Source organism: Anopheles cruzii, chromosome 2 (genome assembly GCF_943734635.1).
Source record: "Anopheles cruzii chromosome 2, idAnoCruzAS_RS32_06, whole genome shotgun sequence".
In the NCBI taxonomy this organism is placed as follows: Eukaryota; Metazoa; Arthropoda; class Insecta; order Diptera; family Culicidae; genus Anopheles; species Anopheles cruzii.
In genome coordinates, this window is record NC_069144.1 from 41,789,483 (window position 1) to 41,806,428 (window position 16,946).

The 16,946-nt window shown below is 46.7% G+C and overlaps 3 protein-coding genes across 9 annotated transcripts; 1 reads left to right on the forward strand and 2 right to left on the reverse strand.

The window, feature by feature from the left end:
- Position 1: 1 nt before the first annotated feature.
- LOC128269195 (ceramide phosphoethanolamine synthase-like) lies at positions 2-7,771 on the reverse strand. Its single transcript, XM_053006588.1, has 6 exons — positions 6,778-7,771; positions 2,665-2,869; positions 2,428-2,568; positions 2,172-2,329; positions 1,918-2,084; positions 2-1,786 (listed from the first exon to the last, which is right to left on the reverse strand). Exons 1-6 carry the CDS (start codon positions 7,433-7,435, stop codon positions 1,208-1,210), a joined length of 1,908 nt encoding a protein of 635 aa, XP_052862548.1. The 5' UTR covers positions 7,436-7,771; the 3' UTR covers positions 2-1,207.
- A 525-nt stretch (positions 7,772-8,296) lies between these two features.
- LOC128268861 (coiled-coil domain-containing protein 6) lies at positions 8,297-14,220 on the reverse strand. 4 transcript variants are annotated; one of them, XM_053006141.1, is made up of 5 exons: positions 14,169-14,220; positions 12,882-13,006; positions 12,672-12,762; positions 12,087-12,520; positions 8,297-12,019 (listed from the first exon to the last, which is right to left on the reverse strand). In XM_053006141.1, exons 2-5 carry the CDS (start codon positions 12,995-12,997, stop codon positions 11,332-11,334), a joined length of 1,329 nt encoding a protein of 442 aa, XP_052862101.1. In that variant the 5' UTR covers positions 12,998-13,006; positions 14,169-14,220; the 3' UTR covers positions 8,297-11,331. The 4 variants fall into 4 exon arrangements, with proteins under 4 accessions (XP_052862101.1, XP_052862100.1, XP_052862098.1 ...); XM_053006140.1 differs by lacking the exon at positions 14,169-14,220 and adding an exon at positions 13,749-13,753; XM_053006138.1 differs by lacking the exon at positions 14,169-14,220 and adding an exon at positions 13,496-13,599.
- A 740-nt stretch (positions 14,221-14,960) lies between these two features.
- On the forward strand, positions 14,961-16,806 carry LOC128277761 (IST1 homolog). Of its 4 annotated transcripts, none has more exons than XM_053016274.1 (4): positions 14,961-15,084; positions 15,151-15,987; positions 16,058-16,255; positions 16,489-16,806. In XM_053016274.1, the coding sequence occupies exons 2-4, from the start codon at positions 15,181-15,183 to the stop codon at positions 16,675-16,677; spliced, it is 1,194 nt and encodes a 397-aa protein (XP_052872234.1). In that variant the 5' UTR covers positions 14,961-15,084; positions 15,151-15,180; the 3' UTR covers positions 16,678-16,806. The 4 variants fall into 4 exon arrangements, with proteins under 4 accessions (XP_052872234.1, XP_052872236.1, XP_052872233.1 ...); XM_053016276.1 differs by lacking the exon at positions 14,961-15,084 and having other exon boundaries at positions 15,095-15,841; positions 15,902-15,987; positions 16,058-16,177; positions 16,486-16,806; XM_053016273.1 differs by lacking the exon at positions 14,961-15,084 and having other exon boundaries at positions 15,095-15,987.
- Positions 16,807-16,946: the final 140 nt, after the last annotated feature.

The following is a 16,946-nucleotide window of genomic DNA, read 5'->3' on the forward strand; positions in this document are numbered from 1 at the left end:
AATTCATTTTATTTTTTAGTAACATCTCGGCCAAACCAAGAAGCCCACTATTCACCGCATACGTACGAAGAGAGAAGACGGAGTATTGATCAAACGGTATGCGCCGTTCTTGAACAAAGTGCACTTTGAAGCTCTTGCGGCATTGGAATTCTATTGTGCGTTAGTTGTAGAAACGTATGTAAATGGTAGAGGAAGAAAATTTAGTTTTGTTTTGTTATTGCACGGTGGTGGAGATGGTTTTGAAATGTATTCAGTTATGTGCAAGAGCTTCAAACTCTCTGGAGGAGTAACGGATGTTTAGAAACTATGCGAGACTTATGCTTTGCTTAAGAGAGGCAAGAGAGCTAGTCGAAAAATGCCCGGTTTTTGGCTGCCTCCTACCATATCGAGTTTTACGGACTATATATCATTTCTTGAGCTACCCTTTCTGGTACAGTTCTGGGCTGTGGAAGGAGATATAAGATTAAAATTAACCTGCGACCTTCGTTCTTGCCACCGCGACCGAATTAACCCTATCTACTGTCCTGTCCGCTGGTTCATCCAACACCTTTTCCAGGCTATCGGTTTAATACTTTCGCCAAACTCTACCAATACCCTACAATGGATGATAATAAATAGATCGAGATAACGGTATGAGGTAACGAGTCAAATGAAAACGAAACAGCATAACGTTGCACAAACTGCTGCTTAACTAGTGTGGTGGACAGAAAAACAAAACAAAACCTTTGAATATGCCGGGAATGCATTTATAACAAGGCCGCTCATCCGCTCCCAGCCTTTCAGAATAACTCTAAAACAATATCACAAAACACGCATTCGATTGACCAAAGGGGCAACCGGCACGATTGCAAGTGAGGAAAACACTTTACCAACCTCTTTAGCCCCACCGAATGTCTAATTAAGAGATGTTACCATAAATATCATAACCAACTAAACGAATGATTGAAAACATTCCCCAACTCACCACACGTTTTCAAACGCCCTTTGGGTTCTCAGAAAAACCGCCGCTTCTCAAGCACCCGCCAAATTTTGTAAATGTTTGAAACCAATTCTAACACCTAAATTCATAGCAATTTTACGGAAGCTTTCGTTGTCACCTTCGAGAGGAGAAATTTCACGCTACTATTCTCGTCGGCTTGCTTGAAGTAAATGTGTGCAAACGCAAATTCGTCCCCAAAAGGAAGAAACACCAAAGGGATCCCCCCTTTTAGAGGGCCTTTTTCGCTAGTCCCTTTGGTCCGTTGGCGGGCGGCTCCTCATCACCGACCGGAAGATGACGATTATTGCTGTCGTTGTTGTTCAACTTTGGCGAACTATTACCACTCTTTGGCAGGGCCGAATGACCGCTGAATGATTTACGCTTCAAACTGGCCACGTCATTGTCGGTGGAAGGATTAATGCTGTTGCTACACTTTGCCGGCTTTTTGTTCGCCTGCTTTGGTTCGAGATTGTTAGGAATCGCACAGGTTGGCTGAGGTACCTGATCGGTGACATCGTTTCCATCATCCGAGCATGGTCTCCTTTCCGATTCGCGGCGGTTCGTTACATGTTGGTAAACTTGCAGTCTAGCTTTCCAGTCCAAATTGCCATCGATGTTAGCGATCCAGATGCGTCGGGCCGTTAGCATGCAAACGTCCTTAACGTACAGGACGCAGCTGAACGCCTTGCACAGTACACCGTACACGGTGTCATACTCGTTCGGGATGATGCCATCGACCGAACTTTCGAAGTAGCTGAACATCGGAAACCATATGCGGGTCCGATTAGAGTCGTGTGACATCAGAGCCTAAAAGGAATGAAGAAAAACAAAACACAATCAATGCGGGAAGATGCTAGAAAGCGATTGTGACGCAAGAATCAATCGTTCCATTAACGCTTCGCGGTTCTCACTCGCTGTTCTGTTCCGCGCAGCCCTACCTGATTGTTAGCTAAAGTATGGTAATACAAAAACAGTCGCGACGTTATGTAGAACGCCACGAACACGTCGATGGAGTAGTGCTCGTGGGCGGCCAGGATGAAAAAGATTCCAAACATGTTCAGCAACCAGGTGAGCGTATGCAGGAAGTACAGGTTCCGGGGAGTATCTGTGGTTTGAAGTGAAAAAGTAACGAACGAGCCGAACCGTTAAGCCAATTTCGTAGGGAATTGAGGAGAGGGAAGAGCCGACGTACATTCTGTGATGAAAAAGTTCAACAGCGTCAGGGCCACGGTGTGTCCGCTAAACATGTAATCACCACAAGTCCGAACACCCTGAATCGACATGCCGAGTCCACTCCAGATTGTGTAGGCACGACTGATTCGGAGATAAATCATTTCTGTTATGCGAACGCTGTAGGAGAAGTGAAAGACAAAAGGTTTTAGTCAGTTCTAGGACGATAATTAAACCGGATTGGGCTTTTCTGGGACTTTTCTGGCACACACACTTACTTGCTATCGTTGAACTTATGATCGTGCGGCGTACACTCGAGGTGCGTCCCGGGAACACTCAGCGAGGTGATAAGCATCGTTACGCAGCGCAGCAAAAACACGGTTCCGGCCAGCGCAAAGAACCGTCGTAGGAGCACCATTCTACACACGGGGGGACAAAGAGTTGAAAAAAGTGGTTCAAACACGCGTAATCACTATTGCGACCGGGACGGCAGGACATCCAGAGCGGCGGCTTACCGATGCCTGTGGACCACCAGGACGCACACCCATATGCAAAACAGCAACGTTCCGGTCACTTCGCACATGTGGAACGCCCACGGAATGTGGGGCACGTTGTCGAGGAAGATGTCCGGCAGCGGGGGGTACTTTTTCATGTCCGGCACCCGCTCGTGCACGACCACCATCACGAAGGCCGTGATCCAGGTAACGAGAAAGGCATAACCTGCAAGTGAAAAAGAACGCAGACGGAACACATGAGCGCAATTTGGGACGGATGCAACGAGAAGTGGGCGACCGCCGGAGAAAGCGACGGCAAGTGGTGGCCGGTTACCGTCATCATTACCAGGCGGCAGTTTTCTGCACTATCCATCCATCAGCACACAGAGTATTATGTTGTATCACCACCGCCAAGCAGCACACCATCGGGTGGCCCCCTGGCCGAGCTTTTTATTTGCTTCTCAGTGGCGTGGTCAAGCCATGACACAACGTGCGAATACCCAGGCTCTCTCGGGGCGGGTTATGCAATGCGTAGACTCCGCGAAAAACATGTAGTAAAACAGAAGATCCGAGCCGAGTGCTTCTCCTTTCAACTGACTTTTCTTTTTATTACCCCAAACATGTCCTAAGCAACAAAGAAGACATGTATTGTTCAGAAGACACCAAAACCGCGGACGGGAACTGACAATGCTCAGAGTTTGGAGATCCAGCCGTACCCAGCGCGATGCGGGGTTCCCGGAATGTATTTTCTTTGTTCAAATGGTCAAACATCGTAAGAATTCCTGGTAGTGTCCGTGAAACAATGTGCCATTAGCGTTCTGTGTGCTATTTGGCTGTTATAAAACAAAAAGATGCATTCGTGGTACGTCTACGAAAATTACGACTAATGAGAACATAAAACGATTTTAGAAAAAAAATATAAACCAACAATCGGTGATTGATTAAACAGTATCAAAGCTGAAAATCAACACATCTTTTTAAATAGAATTCAACTGATTGGCGATCAATTCCTTCGTAGACGTTCGAGCATTGAATCGAGCAGCATTGTGGTCTCATCTGGCCTTCGAACAGCTGTTTTCGTGATCAGAGTGAGACATCTTGTTGAGCGGACCCAACCCAAACAACGGTCACGGAGCGCAACAAGGCGCGTGAATAATCATGAAAACCCATGGCTTAGGGTTTAACACTTGCCCGTTTATCTTATCGCCAATGCTGCCGAGGGTGCTTTCTTAGGGCCGGTTGCTTACGAAGGACCGGCCGGAACAAAGCGGCCAAAGGAACTCGTGTTGAGACGTGTTGTGTGAAGTGTTTCAGCGTGAACCGGGTGGACTTTACCCTCCATCAAACGAAGGGTAGACACACTTTCGATAACGCAACATCCAGACGGACGGGCTGACGCGTTCGGTGAATCGGTGATCGCGACGCGTTCGGTGAATCATCAAGCCTAAGCCATCATCAGCATCATCGAGGACTGCGAATGTGAGCTTTGTTTACTGCTCGGATCCGTATCAACAACAGCCGGGGTTCTATCGATTGCCCGGTTCGCTACGGCGCACAATCTTTGGCACACTAAAAACAATTCTGATAAACACTGATTACCGTCTAGCGTCAACAAACCGACCGAAGGCCTTCGAATGGGGCCCGCCTGTGCACGGACAGGCGAAACCAAATCGCAACGGGCAGTTGTTGTGGGTGATATAAAAAAGTAAATAAAGTTAAACACGCCAACGGACGCCTTTGAAAAACGAATTAAGGTCGTCACGCAACCTCACCCTTCCACCGATCGCGAATCATCCGTCGCGTGGCCGCGTCGGGTGCCCGCTTGTTGACCGCCGACATTTGCTCGGATGGTGCGCGAGAAACGTTCGATGAGCGTTCGATTAGGCGACGGATTGTCACCGCAATGCAAATCGTGACACGTGAACAAAATTCATTAACCAACGAGCAAGACCACGGGACACGGGACAGTTCAAAAAGTGCATCTTCAATGTCATTGTTCGAAGCACAAGAAGCGTGTGTTAAAATCGATCAAAAGAAAACTAATTGTTCTGTCCGTCTGGGGAAGCATCTTTTGCCCTCGTCAGGACGCGGTTCTGCATTCGCGGACTTTTGGGTTTCGCCGCCGATAATTAGTGATTATCATGCACATTAGCATTACACTAGGCAGCGCTTGGAGCTTTCGCGTCAAAGACGCCACTAATTGCGAGGCGCCTAATGTTCTTCTTTAATTAGATTCTCTAAAAAGGCGCGCTACGGCATTGCTTCTCGAATCGCGCGCACAGCGCAACGCCAATTGACGTAAATGGTTATCGTAATTTATCGATTAGCCAAGCACAAATCATTCGCGCTAAAATTGTTTATCGAAATAAAAAAGGAAAGCCGGGCGTTTTTGGCAAAACTCGTGTTCCGATGGCAAAAATGTGCCGTGCTATTTAGATATGCCCTACCTAATATTTTTTCTTTCTTTGCCCTTCTGCCGTGATAAGTGATTCTTGTTCTTATCCGGCAATTACAACGGTCTTGGCCTGCAACAAAGAAAATGTTAATCTCTGTTGTTTACTATAACGTCTTGTTTTTACGGAACCGGTTGTTGTCCCCACACTAACCACCCTGTCACGCCGGTCTAGGCAATCGATCGCAGGCCACCTGAGTGACTAACTAATACTAATTTAAGTAGCATAGTAGTACAATAGTAAAATATAAACATTTGTAGCATATTTAGTTCGGAATGATTATGACCACAAAAAGGGCAGATAGAGTATATCGTGTAAAGCATTCCATGTCGATTAATGCAAACTGGTGACGGTTGAATGTACTTGCAAGTAGAGCTTGTAAATTGTTTGCGTAATTTCTTTTATCGCTGACTGCGTCGGCTGCGTTGCTAGGCACCGATGCCGAAGAAAACCTGTTCGAACCTCCACCGGGCCCCCAGGATGGCACCACTTTACGCAGCACACTGCGATCAAATGACGCCGGAAAGTCATCCTTCGTGTCAGCAGTTCCGTTTAGGTGACGAAAAGTGACAAACGCCATAAATCGAACGGGAGATAAGCGACCGAATCAGTATTGCAAAAACCTCTGATAAGTTCTACATTCCCCCAAAAGGCTGACTCATTCGCTCACCAATAATCCGGGGTCCGGTCGGCTTGGGTGCCAAGAAATTCATTTCCGTCGATTCCATGGGTGAAAGCAAAACCAAAAATCGCACACCGGAACAGAGGAAAACGCAATTCGAAGAGTGCTCCTGTTCAGTGCGCGGCGTGCTGTTGAGGTCGGAACCAAAAGCGTGCAGTGCGGAGCACATAATTGATGCACTGATCAATGAAAGGTGCTGCTACCGGGCGGGGGCTAAAAATAAATTCACGGTACAATAGCACACCCAACGCCTGACTCGCGGGGAAAAGGTTTTTGCATTATAGAACTCTCTAAACCGGGTCGATGGGCAGGAAAAAATAGACGTCGCGTGTAGAACAACGCAATTACTGTCCGGGGAGCTTTTGCGCCCTCCCCCAGCCGCCCTATCGCGTGTCATGTTCGGTCGACAGAAGGCGCACACCGATCCGATATCCACCGGCATCTTGCCAAAGCCGGCCGGGTAAACGGGGTACGGGCAAATCATTCTTTTTATTTTTGGACATCAATTTTATGTTGGCGCTACAACTTTTTCATTATCAATATGCCACCGAAATGTAAGTTACCCATCAAGAATCATGCCATTTCGAAACGATCCACCACAAAACGTTGCATGAGCCTATGCTTAAATTATTGCCCTTCAGTTCTATCGATCCAACATATCTATCGTAGGAAATTGAATTAAAGAATGGCACCCCGAATGCAGGGGGCCATTTAACCGACCGCCAACCGTGTGCGGAAGTGGTATATCGGGTCATTGACAAACGGTGTGAGGCGGCCCTATTCTCGACCAATTTACACCGTGGCTATGCTTGGGAGTATTCTCCATGCTGCGGCCCATCAATTGAGAGCATTCACTTGCAGTGATGTATGTTTCCGACGTGCCGTTCTCAGGCACTTTCCACGGTCCCGACGCATCAATTAGGTTCAATAAAGGGCTCGCCACGTCCGCCAAGCCGACCTTACCGCGCTCGCTGCGGATGCATCGATAATCAGACTCACCCAAACTTATCATGGTTTTGAAAAATTCTGGCTGAATGCAGGTCGCACAACCGTCGATGGACATCGGGGGAGAGATCCGTTCCAGGTCACTGTAGCTATAACTAACCGATCCGTAGCTCGTTCCCATGCTGGCGAGCAGAGAATGGTGCAGGTTGGCCGCATGGTGCATCGCGGGATGCACTGGCCCATGAGGATGCGTTTGGTGCGGAAAGTGGTGCGCCTGCTGATGCTGTGGCTGGTGGTGGTGGTGTGGCATGTCCGGTAGCCCTCCAGCCACGAGATCCGCAGCCCACAGCCCCGTCAGCCCGAGGGGTCCCATGGTGGCCAAGTTTTGCCGTTGAAGGTTTCGTGTCGCAAACCAGAACCGCTTGATGTCGCCAAAGCGCAGTTCCGCCGAACAGTGCCGTGGCAGATCGTGCACATCCTGCTCGGTGATCGTCAGCAAACAGCGCCCGTCGATGTCTTCCTTCGCGATCCACTCGATGATCCGCCGCGATAGGCCTTCCCGCCGGCCCCACTCACTGACCGCCTCGCAGGTCCAGCTTAACACGTTCGGTGCCTCGGACATTTTGCCACCGTCAACACTGGGGGAGGAGGAGCTGTTTGCATTGTTTTTTAGCAACTGCCCAAAATCGTACGCCACCTTTTGCGTTGACATCGAAGCAGGCCAAGCATACAAATAGCAGCACCGACCGACCGAAACGTCACCACGATGTTCGAGACAGTGCGACGGGGTGATTTTGCTTTTTGTTTTGCAATCCGCTCCAAAAGGCACTTCACTGGCGGACGGAAATGTGCGTGAGCGGGAGGAAGTAGGTTAATTTCACTTTTCGGTCGCACACACTACGCGCCACGTAACGGCGATGCACCCGAATTGGCATCGGTAAGTTTAGCAATCAGTGCACACTGCGACGAAGGCAAATTTCTTCCACTGGCAGCTCTTGCGTTTGCTGCGATGCGCCACCTTTCGAATCCACGCTCCGTCTACGACACGACGCACGGCCAGTGTTTTCCGCAGGCCTAATATTGAAACGCACACATCACCTTTTGTGTCGCAGAAAATATACGACGTCTCCTAGCTACGAAAGTATGCGCTCAACAAAAACTCAACAACCCCATCGCCAGATTCCGTAATCTCGCCGTTTGACAGTCGAGGTGCAATGTTTTGTTTCTTCTTCTCATCTTTCGCGCAGTCGTCGGTGTCAACTGTCAGGGCGCCCAACGGGTGGGGGTTTTGGCTACCCTGTATTATTCAAACGTTCCCAAGAAACCGTTACCCGATGGTTTTATTGAATAAAAGGATACGTGCCTAAAATACTATACACAGCTTGAGGCGCCTCCTGCAATTGGCGGACGAGATGTTTCACTCCATTTTGTATGCAGCTGAGGTTGTCGAAATTGGTTTTTGGTCAATTGATGGGTCCATTATTTAGGTTGCACAGCCAAAATGTATTTCCGGACGAACTTTCTGCAACGCCATAAAACACCAAAAATGCAAACACATATAGCCACATTTATTGACCATTATTTATTTTTCCATCTTCTTGCATTTTTAAAATATAGCAAAAAATGTAATAATAATACAATAATATAGTATTCGTACTGATAAGAATGATTACACAGTAAGCTGTCGTGTCTAGTAATATGTAGTACAAAACATTCCCAACACGTCCGGATCCCTGTCTGGCTCTGGTTTTTAAAGTGTGTTTTGTGTAAAGAAACTCAAGCTAAACTCTTGCCGCAGTTCGTGGCGATCGACCGTTGGGGCGTTTTCCTCCCTGTTCCAAGTAAAATGTGCAGGAACGCGAACGCGGTGTATCACCGGCGATTGTTGGATATCAACCAGGCAGCTTTTCGTTTCGTTCCGGTTCAACCCGCCGGTCGACCGTGTGTTGGCCAAACAGTTATCGTGCTTCTCGCACGACGAGATACCGACCACCCTCAAAAACCTTCTCTGCCGTAGAACAATTTCGTTAACAGTTTCCATAAATTTAGCGCTAATCGTAGTCCAGGTTTAAACAAGCATCACATTTATGGCCAAAATATAAGCCGAACACAATCTTATAGTCTGGTATTTCCGTGGTTACGTGTAGAAAGACTTTGAAAAAAGTACAACGTGAGCGATCGTTTCTGTCACACTTGGGCGGGTTAAATATTTTAAGCGAGTTTAGATTCGGTTTGTATGCTTTTTTTCTCTCTTCTATTTCATTTGCATTCAGCACTCTTCGTTATTGCGCCTATCGACGCCTGAACTTGCTTTTTAATGCTAATGGTGTAATTGAAACAGAATAATAGTATGATAAGGCATCATAAATTGTAACACTACACGAGCCGAAAGTAGACCGGAAAATTATATCCTTTCAAGTAAGGTAGTGAAACAAGTATCGAAAGTACGTATTACAGTTCGCGTATAATTGTAAATAGTGCCCCACGTTATGCTAAGGATCGCAACGAGTACCAACTTTCAACGGACGACCATTGCTGTTTCCATCATTATCCCTTTACCTTGTTCTTTACATAATTTCTATTCATCTGCTTGTTTCATTTCCGAGCTTCGTAGGTCGTATGGGGCTTTGCGAAAGCGGATTACTCAGTACCTTAGTTCCGTACCATATCGGTAACGTTGTGTTTCGATTTTGTTTTCCGCCTTCCCCCGATAAAATAACATTGAGATACGATTCTTAGTCAGCTCAGAATGCATTGGATTATCTATACAACTAACATTACAGTAACAGCTGCAGTTTAACATTCGAAGTGAGAGAAAGATGCAATTGTTTCTTGTGCTGTGTTATAGCGGGTAGCGTGTTGTGTGTGTGTAACTTCCTGTTCCTGTAAGTTCCTGTTCGAACGCTGGCACCTATTTGATCTGAATTCCTTCGATTTAAGTTCTTCCCGATGTCGGTTTGAATACGTTACGGTCGCTAGCTATTCTACCCCGGTGGTAGTTGATGTTTATAGTTATATCATTCTGTTATGTTTTTTTTGTGTTACTGTTCTCCGTTTTGTAGCATGCTTGATTTTAAAAAGTACATTTTTTCTTGTCTTAGATGTTTTATCGTCTGAAACGGGTTTTACTATGCTTTTCTGTGCTAATTTTTTGTTGCTCGTGAAGCTTTCAGCTATTGTTTATGCTGTGGTTGCTATGTTTGGATTACATTCGACATTCCTTCTCTCGAGTTGTAGCACTATTGAGAGACCACCATTCCTATTGTGTTCGTGTGCAAGGTATGTAGAGAGTCCAAGTAGAGAAAGATAGTTTAGCGAATTTTTACCAAACAGAGTGCCCGTCACACGACGTGCTCGAATTTTTCACCTTCGGAATCATTACATTTATTTTTTTCATGCTTGCATGCCCATTGTGAAATTTGCGTTTTGCGGATTTTGGTGCTACATTTACATAGCCGAGCTATAATATTTAACCTTTTTTCATGTAGCTCCGCGTTAACCACGAACCATTCTATGGTTTCGAGCCAAACAGAAAGTAGAAAGACATAATTCTACCATGCTTACCATCGAACCGCGAACTTGGAACTAATTTACAAACGCGCTCTCTGCATTACCATTCATTATCATCTCCGGAAAAGGTGACACCCGAAAGATCCCCCAGTATGTATAATTTTAAATCCTTCGATTCGCCCCTGTAACGCTTTTGTTTTCTCTAACCTTGCCTTAATAAGTACGATGCGTTGGAACGTATTTCGTTCGTTGTGTGCTGACTTTGGACACTAGACGCACTTAAACATAAGATCCACACATCAAATTCGTTATTTCCGGTTTTGCATAACCCATTTCAACGTAAACTCACTCCCATACAAACACGACAATTACTAGTAACTTGTTTTGTTTTTGTTTTTGCATGAACAATTCTTTCGCGACATATTATCGACGTGTGCTGAAATGGAATAAATTCCCAAGAGGCATGACAAGTTGAAACATAAGACTACCTTTTCGAAGACGTTCGAGGAACATGTTCAGTACTGTAAGCATTCTACATATCCTGTTCCTGTTCAATGACGTGTCTTTTCCGTGTAGGATTCAAGATGAAAAAACATGAATCAAATAAACCGTGTACAAACCGGTGGCACGTTTTGCGCTTGGCGTGTGGTTGTTTTTGAATGTCTTTTAGATTACGGAGGTCACATGCTTCAGGCTTCCCAAGAAGCGTGAAACACACAAAAAACGCAGTTTGTTATTATGCACTGCACTGCATAATGTTCGGGGGCCAGCGGCAGTAGGTGAGGAGAAGGCTGATAAGAAATGATCACCCGATCGCGGAACGAGTGCGGTCGAATTTGCATGTTTGTGTGTCTTCGGTGATGTTTTGAGGAACTGTGTTAGCGTATTGAAGTTACAAAGAAATACAGCAGAATGTAAAGTTTTTTTTTGCTTGTTTCGAAAATTCACTCAAACCCTCAAACCAGCCGGCGGCACAGAACCAACCGACGACAAAAGGGATTCGGTCGTGCCGTGGCAAATCAAGAAACGGGTGGGGATTCGTACCACACCAAACCGTTCCTCCTGTCTCCTTGCTAGTTCTCCCGTACGAACATACATTTAATCCTTGCACATCGAGGTATCCATTGGACTGGCCGGCTGCACAAAGGACGTCGTCGACGCCGAAACCACCGTGTTAGGGCCGGTGAACGATATATTACTGCTAGTGTTGATCGAGTTCGAACCAATGCTATTGTTGAGCGAGTTCACACTGGCTCCAGTGAGCAACGGAAACAGATGGCCACTGTCGCCCGCGCCCTGAGCGCCACAACCGGTGGACGCGGCGGCCACGTGTGAGGAAAGCACGTTCGGTGCGGATGTGTTCAATCCGATCGGGATGGCAGGTTTAATGAACCGCTCACTGGCCCGCCGGCTGACGAATTGGCCGCAGGCTATGCAACGGGTTAGACCCCCGGGGCTGATTGGCCGTTGGCTGGCAAGGGCCGATACGTTTTCGTTGAACAATCGCTCGTCCTCGAACTCCAGGGACGACTCCGATTCGGACAGGTGCCGGGAGAGTGCCTCTCGCCGTTCGACCTCTTGTTGCAGCTTACGCTGCAGCCGCTTATTCTCGTCCCGAATGCACTTTTCCTCGTGCGCAAACTGTTGCGTCTTTTCTTGGCTTTCCTTTTCAGCCGCCGCCAAATTACTACGTAGCTGGTCGACCTCCGACCGAAGGTTGGTGATATGAGCGGTCAGTTTCGACGCCGTATCGTTACCGTGCTCATTCCCATGGTGACTGATCTCTCTGAAAGGGATATTTTTGCTAAACCAAAACACTTTGCTTGAGGACACGACAGAGGTGCTATGCTTACTTTGGACTGGTCGGATCGGAAACCGGTTGATCGAGCTTAATCTGCAGTGAGCGCTTTTCTGCTTCCAGTTTGTCCATGCGCTTCCACAGCTTGTTTACCAACGCTTCCTGCTCCTGTTCGAGAGTGTTCTCTAGCTCCACCATTTCGCGCCGTAGCTGCTCGAGGTGATTCTGCTTGGCGGAAGTTTCCGCCTCTAGCTTTTCGATCTTGCGCATCAACTTGTTGACCAAACACTCCTGCTCCTGCTCGAGTGTCTGTTCCAGCTTACATTTCTCCTGCCGAAGCTGATCGAGTTTGCGTGACAAATCGTTCGTCAGGCACTCCTCCTCGCGCTCGTAGTGATGTGCCAGCGTTTCCTTCTCTTTCTTTAGTGCCTGTATCTTCTTGAGCAGCGTGTTAGAGATGAACTCTTCCTCCTGCTCCGCCTTCGCTTGCTACAAAATACATACCGAAAGCGAACGAATAGACATGAATAGTTGCGATCGCAAAACAAACATAAGCTTGGTGATCGATAAGCGTCGTGCATTACGAAGAGCTGATCTTCCGCAGCAACTGATTCGTAACAGCAATTGTTTGTCAACTTACAATAAAAACGGATGCTTGGCGCAGATTGCGGTTCTCCTCCTGGATGACTTTGACGCGAATTTTATATGTTTCCAGCTCTACTTTCAGAACCCTGATCAAGGAAAGACAAACAGAAGTTTGTTGCAGATTAAAAAAATGCAGACAATGTCGAGTAATGGTCTATCCGTCTCAAGAGTCAAGATTCCCTGGTGGTGTGGTTATTGTACTTACTTGTTCTGCTGGGTAAGGCTCTCGATGCGCTTTTTCAACTGCTCCCGGGACACCGGGCTTGGTGGAAGCATGGCCCCGCCATCGAGTGAGCTTTCCGACTCACACGGGCTGTCCATTTTGTTGGTCTAGGAGATTTCGAAATTCATTGGTTAGAGAAAAACAAACTGCCGGTTTTGCATAGTCTACTGCAATAGAAAAGGTTGCTGTCCTTGGAATAAACACTATGCTGCCTACTACGTATTGCTTCTCTTTATCGTTGTTTTACCATTGCGAATCAAATCACCATTGCAGATAACGGGATTGGTTTTTATGTCAAAATTTGCAGCCTCTTAGTCATCATCATTCTAGGGCGTTATAGATAAAAGTTCCGAAAAATTGCACTGCCTCAATACGATAGCTCAAAAGCCTCGGTTGTGCCATAAGAGTTGCCATCGCGCTTGTCACATAGGATTGGTTGATACATTTTTTCACGAACCTCACCAGCCCACAAGGCTTTTCTTTTACTTCACTGAACAGCAATCGGTTACCATCTGGCAGCTGCGAGGATGATAGCTGCTTTAGTTTAGAAAGCAACGCAAACCAAATGAGCCAAAAAATTCACTTCCCCACCTGACCTTCTTGTACCCGTAATCTGACACCATCAGGAAAAGCAGCAACAAATGGTCATGACGGAAGGACAATAGATGGTCGAAACGGAAAGTGCATTCTCACAAACGCGAACTCTCGCACCTTGTTCGTGTGTTACGAATGCTTTGCTTTTCTTTTTCTTCTTCCTTGCTTTCGCAAGTGTGCCGTTGTTCGCCGAGACGTTCTTTTATTGCCTTTCCCTGTAGCCACACTTTGATCACACACTCGTCACAATCTAACCGATTTATTATCCATCGATGACGGCGGATGTGAGGGGGGGGCGATGTACCTGCCATCCAAAACCGCACAACCGCAAAACCTAGTCGAGCGAACTGGATTGAGGATACGAAAACCAAGAAGACATCGTACGTTCGTACGTTACCTCTCCCGTCGAGCCAATCGCGTGCTATTGCTTACGCCGATTTGCCCATGTTAATGCAAATGGTTCAAAATGTCACCAGCCAGCCGCCACCATGGGCAAGGCGAAAAAGGAGGCTATGAATTTGTGCGGAAACACTGAGTGTGGACTTGCGTATCTCGAGATGCACCACCAGCAACGTTGATCCGTCGAAGATCCCCGTCAGGAGCCCACGATCGACCCACCGCGGAGGAAAACCCATTTCCTGTGTGCAATGGTGAAGACGTTCCACTTCCACTTACATCCAACTTGACGCAAGAACCGTATGTCTTCAGGGGATCGATTTGGTTCTTGATTAACTGATTCCGATACGCCGTAAGATGCCTTTATCACTGCTAATTTGGTTCACTTTCAAAAGCTGAGACGAGCGAAGAAAGTTACCGATATTTTCAGCCCGTACTTCTTGCAACATCAAACATCAACAGCAAGACAGCAAGCTCCCGCGAAGAGGTCGACCATTTGACAGTTTAACGGTAAAAAGCTTCGTTCAAGCTTCTTCGTTCACGACGCACGGAAATCATATTGAATAGTTAATTTCAAGCACTTGCTTATTTTGGTGAGTAATTTTAATCATCGGGAAGTATTTATCAGCAAGTATTTGCTTATAAATAGTTCAAGTGTACCCGCATCTCTTTACATTTCCAGGCGTTCATGAAATAAAGCAAAGTGTTATCCTGCCATTAAATGCCAACGATGGAGCGGACGATATAGACGTATGCGTGGCGGAAGTAGAAAGGTTGAACAATTGCTAAAATAATGAATGAATATTGAAATAATATCCTCCTAAATGTGCCTGAATCGAATTAAGGAACCGGAAATGGATGGAACATCTAACCATTGCGCTAGGATCTCAACAGTTTCTTTTTACTCCGTTGGAATGTTTGAAATTCAACTCTGGCTCTGTTCTCGGTTTCTCTTAAGTCAGGGTTGAGCAAAAGTCTATCAAATAAAAGTTCAGTCAAACTAATGTAGCTAAAATCTAATCGAATAAATGTAAACAAGAGAATAATGTTAGAAATAGAACACATTTGAAAAAGAAAGGACAATTTGTTCCTCTAATCGCATTGTGCGTTAGACGAGCTTGTTGTCATGTCCGAGAATCATGGGCCGTAGTTTGACAGGCCAGTGTTTTCATCGTCACAACAGCAAAAATAAAAGGTGCCCAACGCAAGGCAAACAACGGAACCAGTGTGAGTCACAGGCATTAATTAAAGTGAATCTTAGCTTGTGTCCCCGGAAGCACACAGTTCCACCATGTTTTCCAGCGCACCGAACTACACTAAACTTAAAACGAACCTGCGGTTGGCCGTGAATCGGTTGAAGCTGCTCGAGAAAAAAAAGAGTGAGCTGGCGCAGAAGGCTCGTAAAGAAATCGCCGAATACCTGGAGGCTGGCAAGCCTGAGCGGGCCAAGATTCGGGTCGAGCACATCATCCGCGAGGATTATTTAGTGGAGGCGATGGAAATTGTAGAGATGTACTGCGATTTGATACTGGCCCGCTTCGGTATGGTAACGCAAATGAAGGAGCTAGACGAAGGGATCGAAGAAGCGGTCAGCAGCATTATTTGGGTAGCCCCGCGGCTGCAAGCGGATGTTCAGGAGCTGAAAATATGCTCGGATATTTTTACCGCCAAGTACGGAAAGCAATACGCGGAACAAGTGCGAGCGGCCATACCGCCGCACAAGGTATCGGACAAGTTGATGCACAAGCTGGCCATTAAGGCTCCGGCGCGATTGCTGGTGGAGAAATATTTGATCGAAATAGCGAGCATCTTCGACGTGGATTACAATCCCGATCCCACGGTGATGAAGGATGACCGATCGAGTGTGTTGGATAGCGATGATATACTGATCGATCTGGCCGATAAGAACAATCTGGATGGTTCCTCAGGAGGGGCGAGTGGTGGCGGGGGCAGCTCCGGCAGCGGAGGAGCAAGCGGTGGTGGTGGTTCGATGACGACAAACACAGCAACAGTTCCTCCCTCAATGGGATTTGTGGCTTATCCTCCGGCAATTCCTCAGCTTCCGACCGCTGCACCCGTCGTTCCATTCCAGTACCCGGTGAGTGGAGAAAAACTTGCCTTGGTGTTACCCATATTTTTAATTCCGATGTTCGTCCTCTATGCTTTAGGCCGGTCCGAGCGGAATGCAATTTGGAGGAGCATCTGCGCCCCCGTTTAACTACAACATCCCACCGAACTCGTCCGAGAAGGAGGAGATTAAGGATTTGAACATCAACTCAAACTTCATCAAGGAGGAGAAAGGAGCCAGCGACACGGGAGGTCCGCCGCCCTGCTATGCTTCCCTCAGTCCAGATGACAACATGCAGGTAAGTCAGTGTTGAAGATTCGCTATCCCGTTTCAAATGGCCAGCGTTTGCAGACCGTGGCGTAATATTTTTGTTTTCTTTGGGTTCGCTTATATTTTGGAATGATTGTTTGTGAGTATACGAAACCCAAAAGATTCATGTTCCATTTCGAGACCTTCGATGTAAGCTGATTCCTGGCCCAACGCAATCCTGACGCAATCCGGTTCAATAAATGTTTCTTTTTTGCTTCGCAGAACTCAACTAAACCAAAACCTCAGCCACGGTCAAAGTTTTCCCCGGAACTCAACTTCCCGCCACTGCCGAACGTGCCACTCGATCTGCCCGACATACCGGACGACAATGAGAACAAAAATGCCGACGAGGACACCATCGACTTCGATGACCTGTCGCGTCGGTTCGAGGAGCTGAAGAAGAAAAAATAAATGCTTTCGATTTTTCTGCGAGAGGTCAGATGAAGCATGTGCTTGGTGACCCGTGCTACATTACCGTTGATGTTAGATCTTTCCTTTGTTCATGTGTATTGTTTTGCCAATATGTTTACCATTAAGTTGATAATCAAATAAAGTATGAAATTACGGAAACTATGGTGTTCTGCCTACCATTTCTTTCAACTTTCCGATACGCTTTGTTTGGGTTTTGTACGAATTTTAGTATTGTTCATTCGGCGGTCCTAAATTTGTTCGCTGGCACT

Bases quoted from the DNA above. Each gene is read 5' to 3' on its own strand.
- LOC128277761 (XM_053016274.1), top strand. From the start codon at position 15,181: ATGTTTTCCAGCGCACCGAACTACACTAAACTTAAAACGAACCTGCGG. The intron at 15,988-16,057 runs GTGAGTGGAGAA...TCTATGCTTTAG, and splicing joins TCGTTCCATTCCAGTACCCG to GCCGGTCCGAGCGGAATGCA. The intron at 16,256-16,488 runs GTAAGTCAGTGT...TTTGCTTCGCAG, and splicing joins GTCCAGATGACAACATGCAG to AACTCAACTAAACCAAAACC.
- LOC128269195 (XM_053006588.1), bottom strand. From the start codon at position 7,435: ATGTCAACGCAAAAGGTGGCGTACGATTTTGGGCAGTTGCTAAAAAAC. The intron at 2,870-6,777 runs GTGAGTCTGATT...TTTCACTTGCAG, and splicing joins CAAAACCATGATAAGTTTGG to GTTATGCCTTTCTCGTTACC. The intron at 2,569-2,664 runs GTAAGCCGCCGC...CCCCGTGTGTAG, and splicing joins CTGGTGGTCCACAGGCATCG to AATGGTGCTCCTACGACGGT.
- LOC128268861 (XM_053006138.1), bottom strand. From the start codon at position 13,522: ATGGTGTCAGATTACGGGTACAAGAAG. The intron at 12,763-12,881 runs GTAAGTACAATA...TTCCTTGATCAG, and splicing joins AGCCTTACCCAGCAGAACAA to GGTTCTGAAAGTAGAGCTGG. The intron at 12,521-12,671 runs GTAAGTTGACAA...TGTATTTTGTAG, and splicing joins GCCAAGCATCCGTTTTTATT to CAAGCGAAGGCGGAGCAGGA.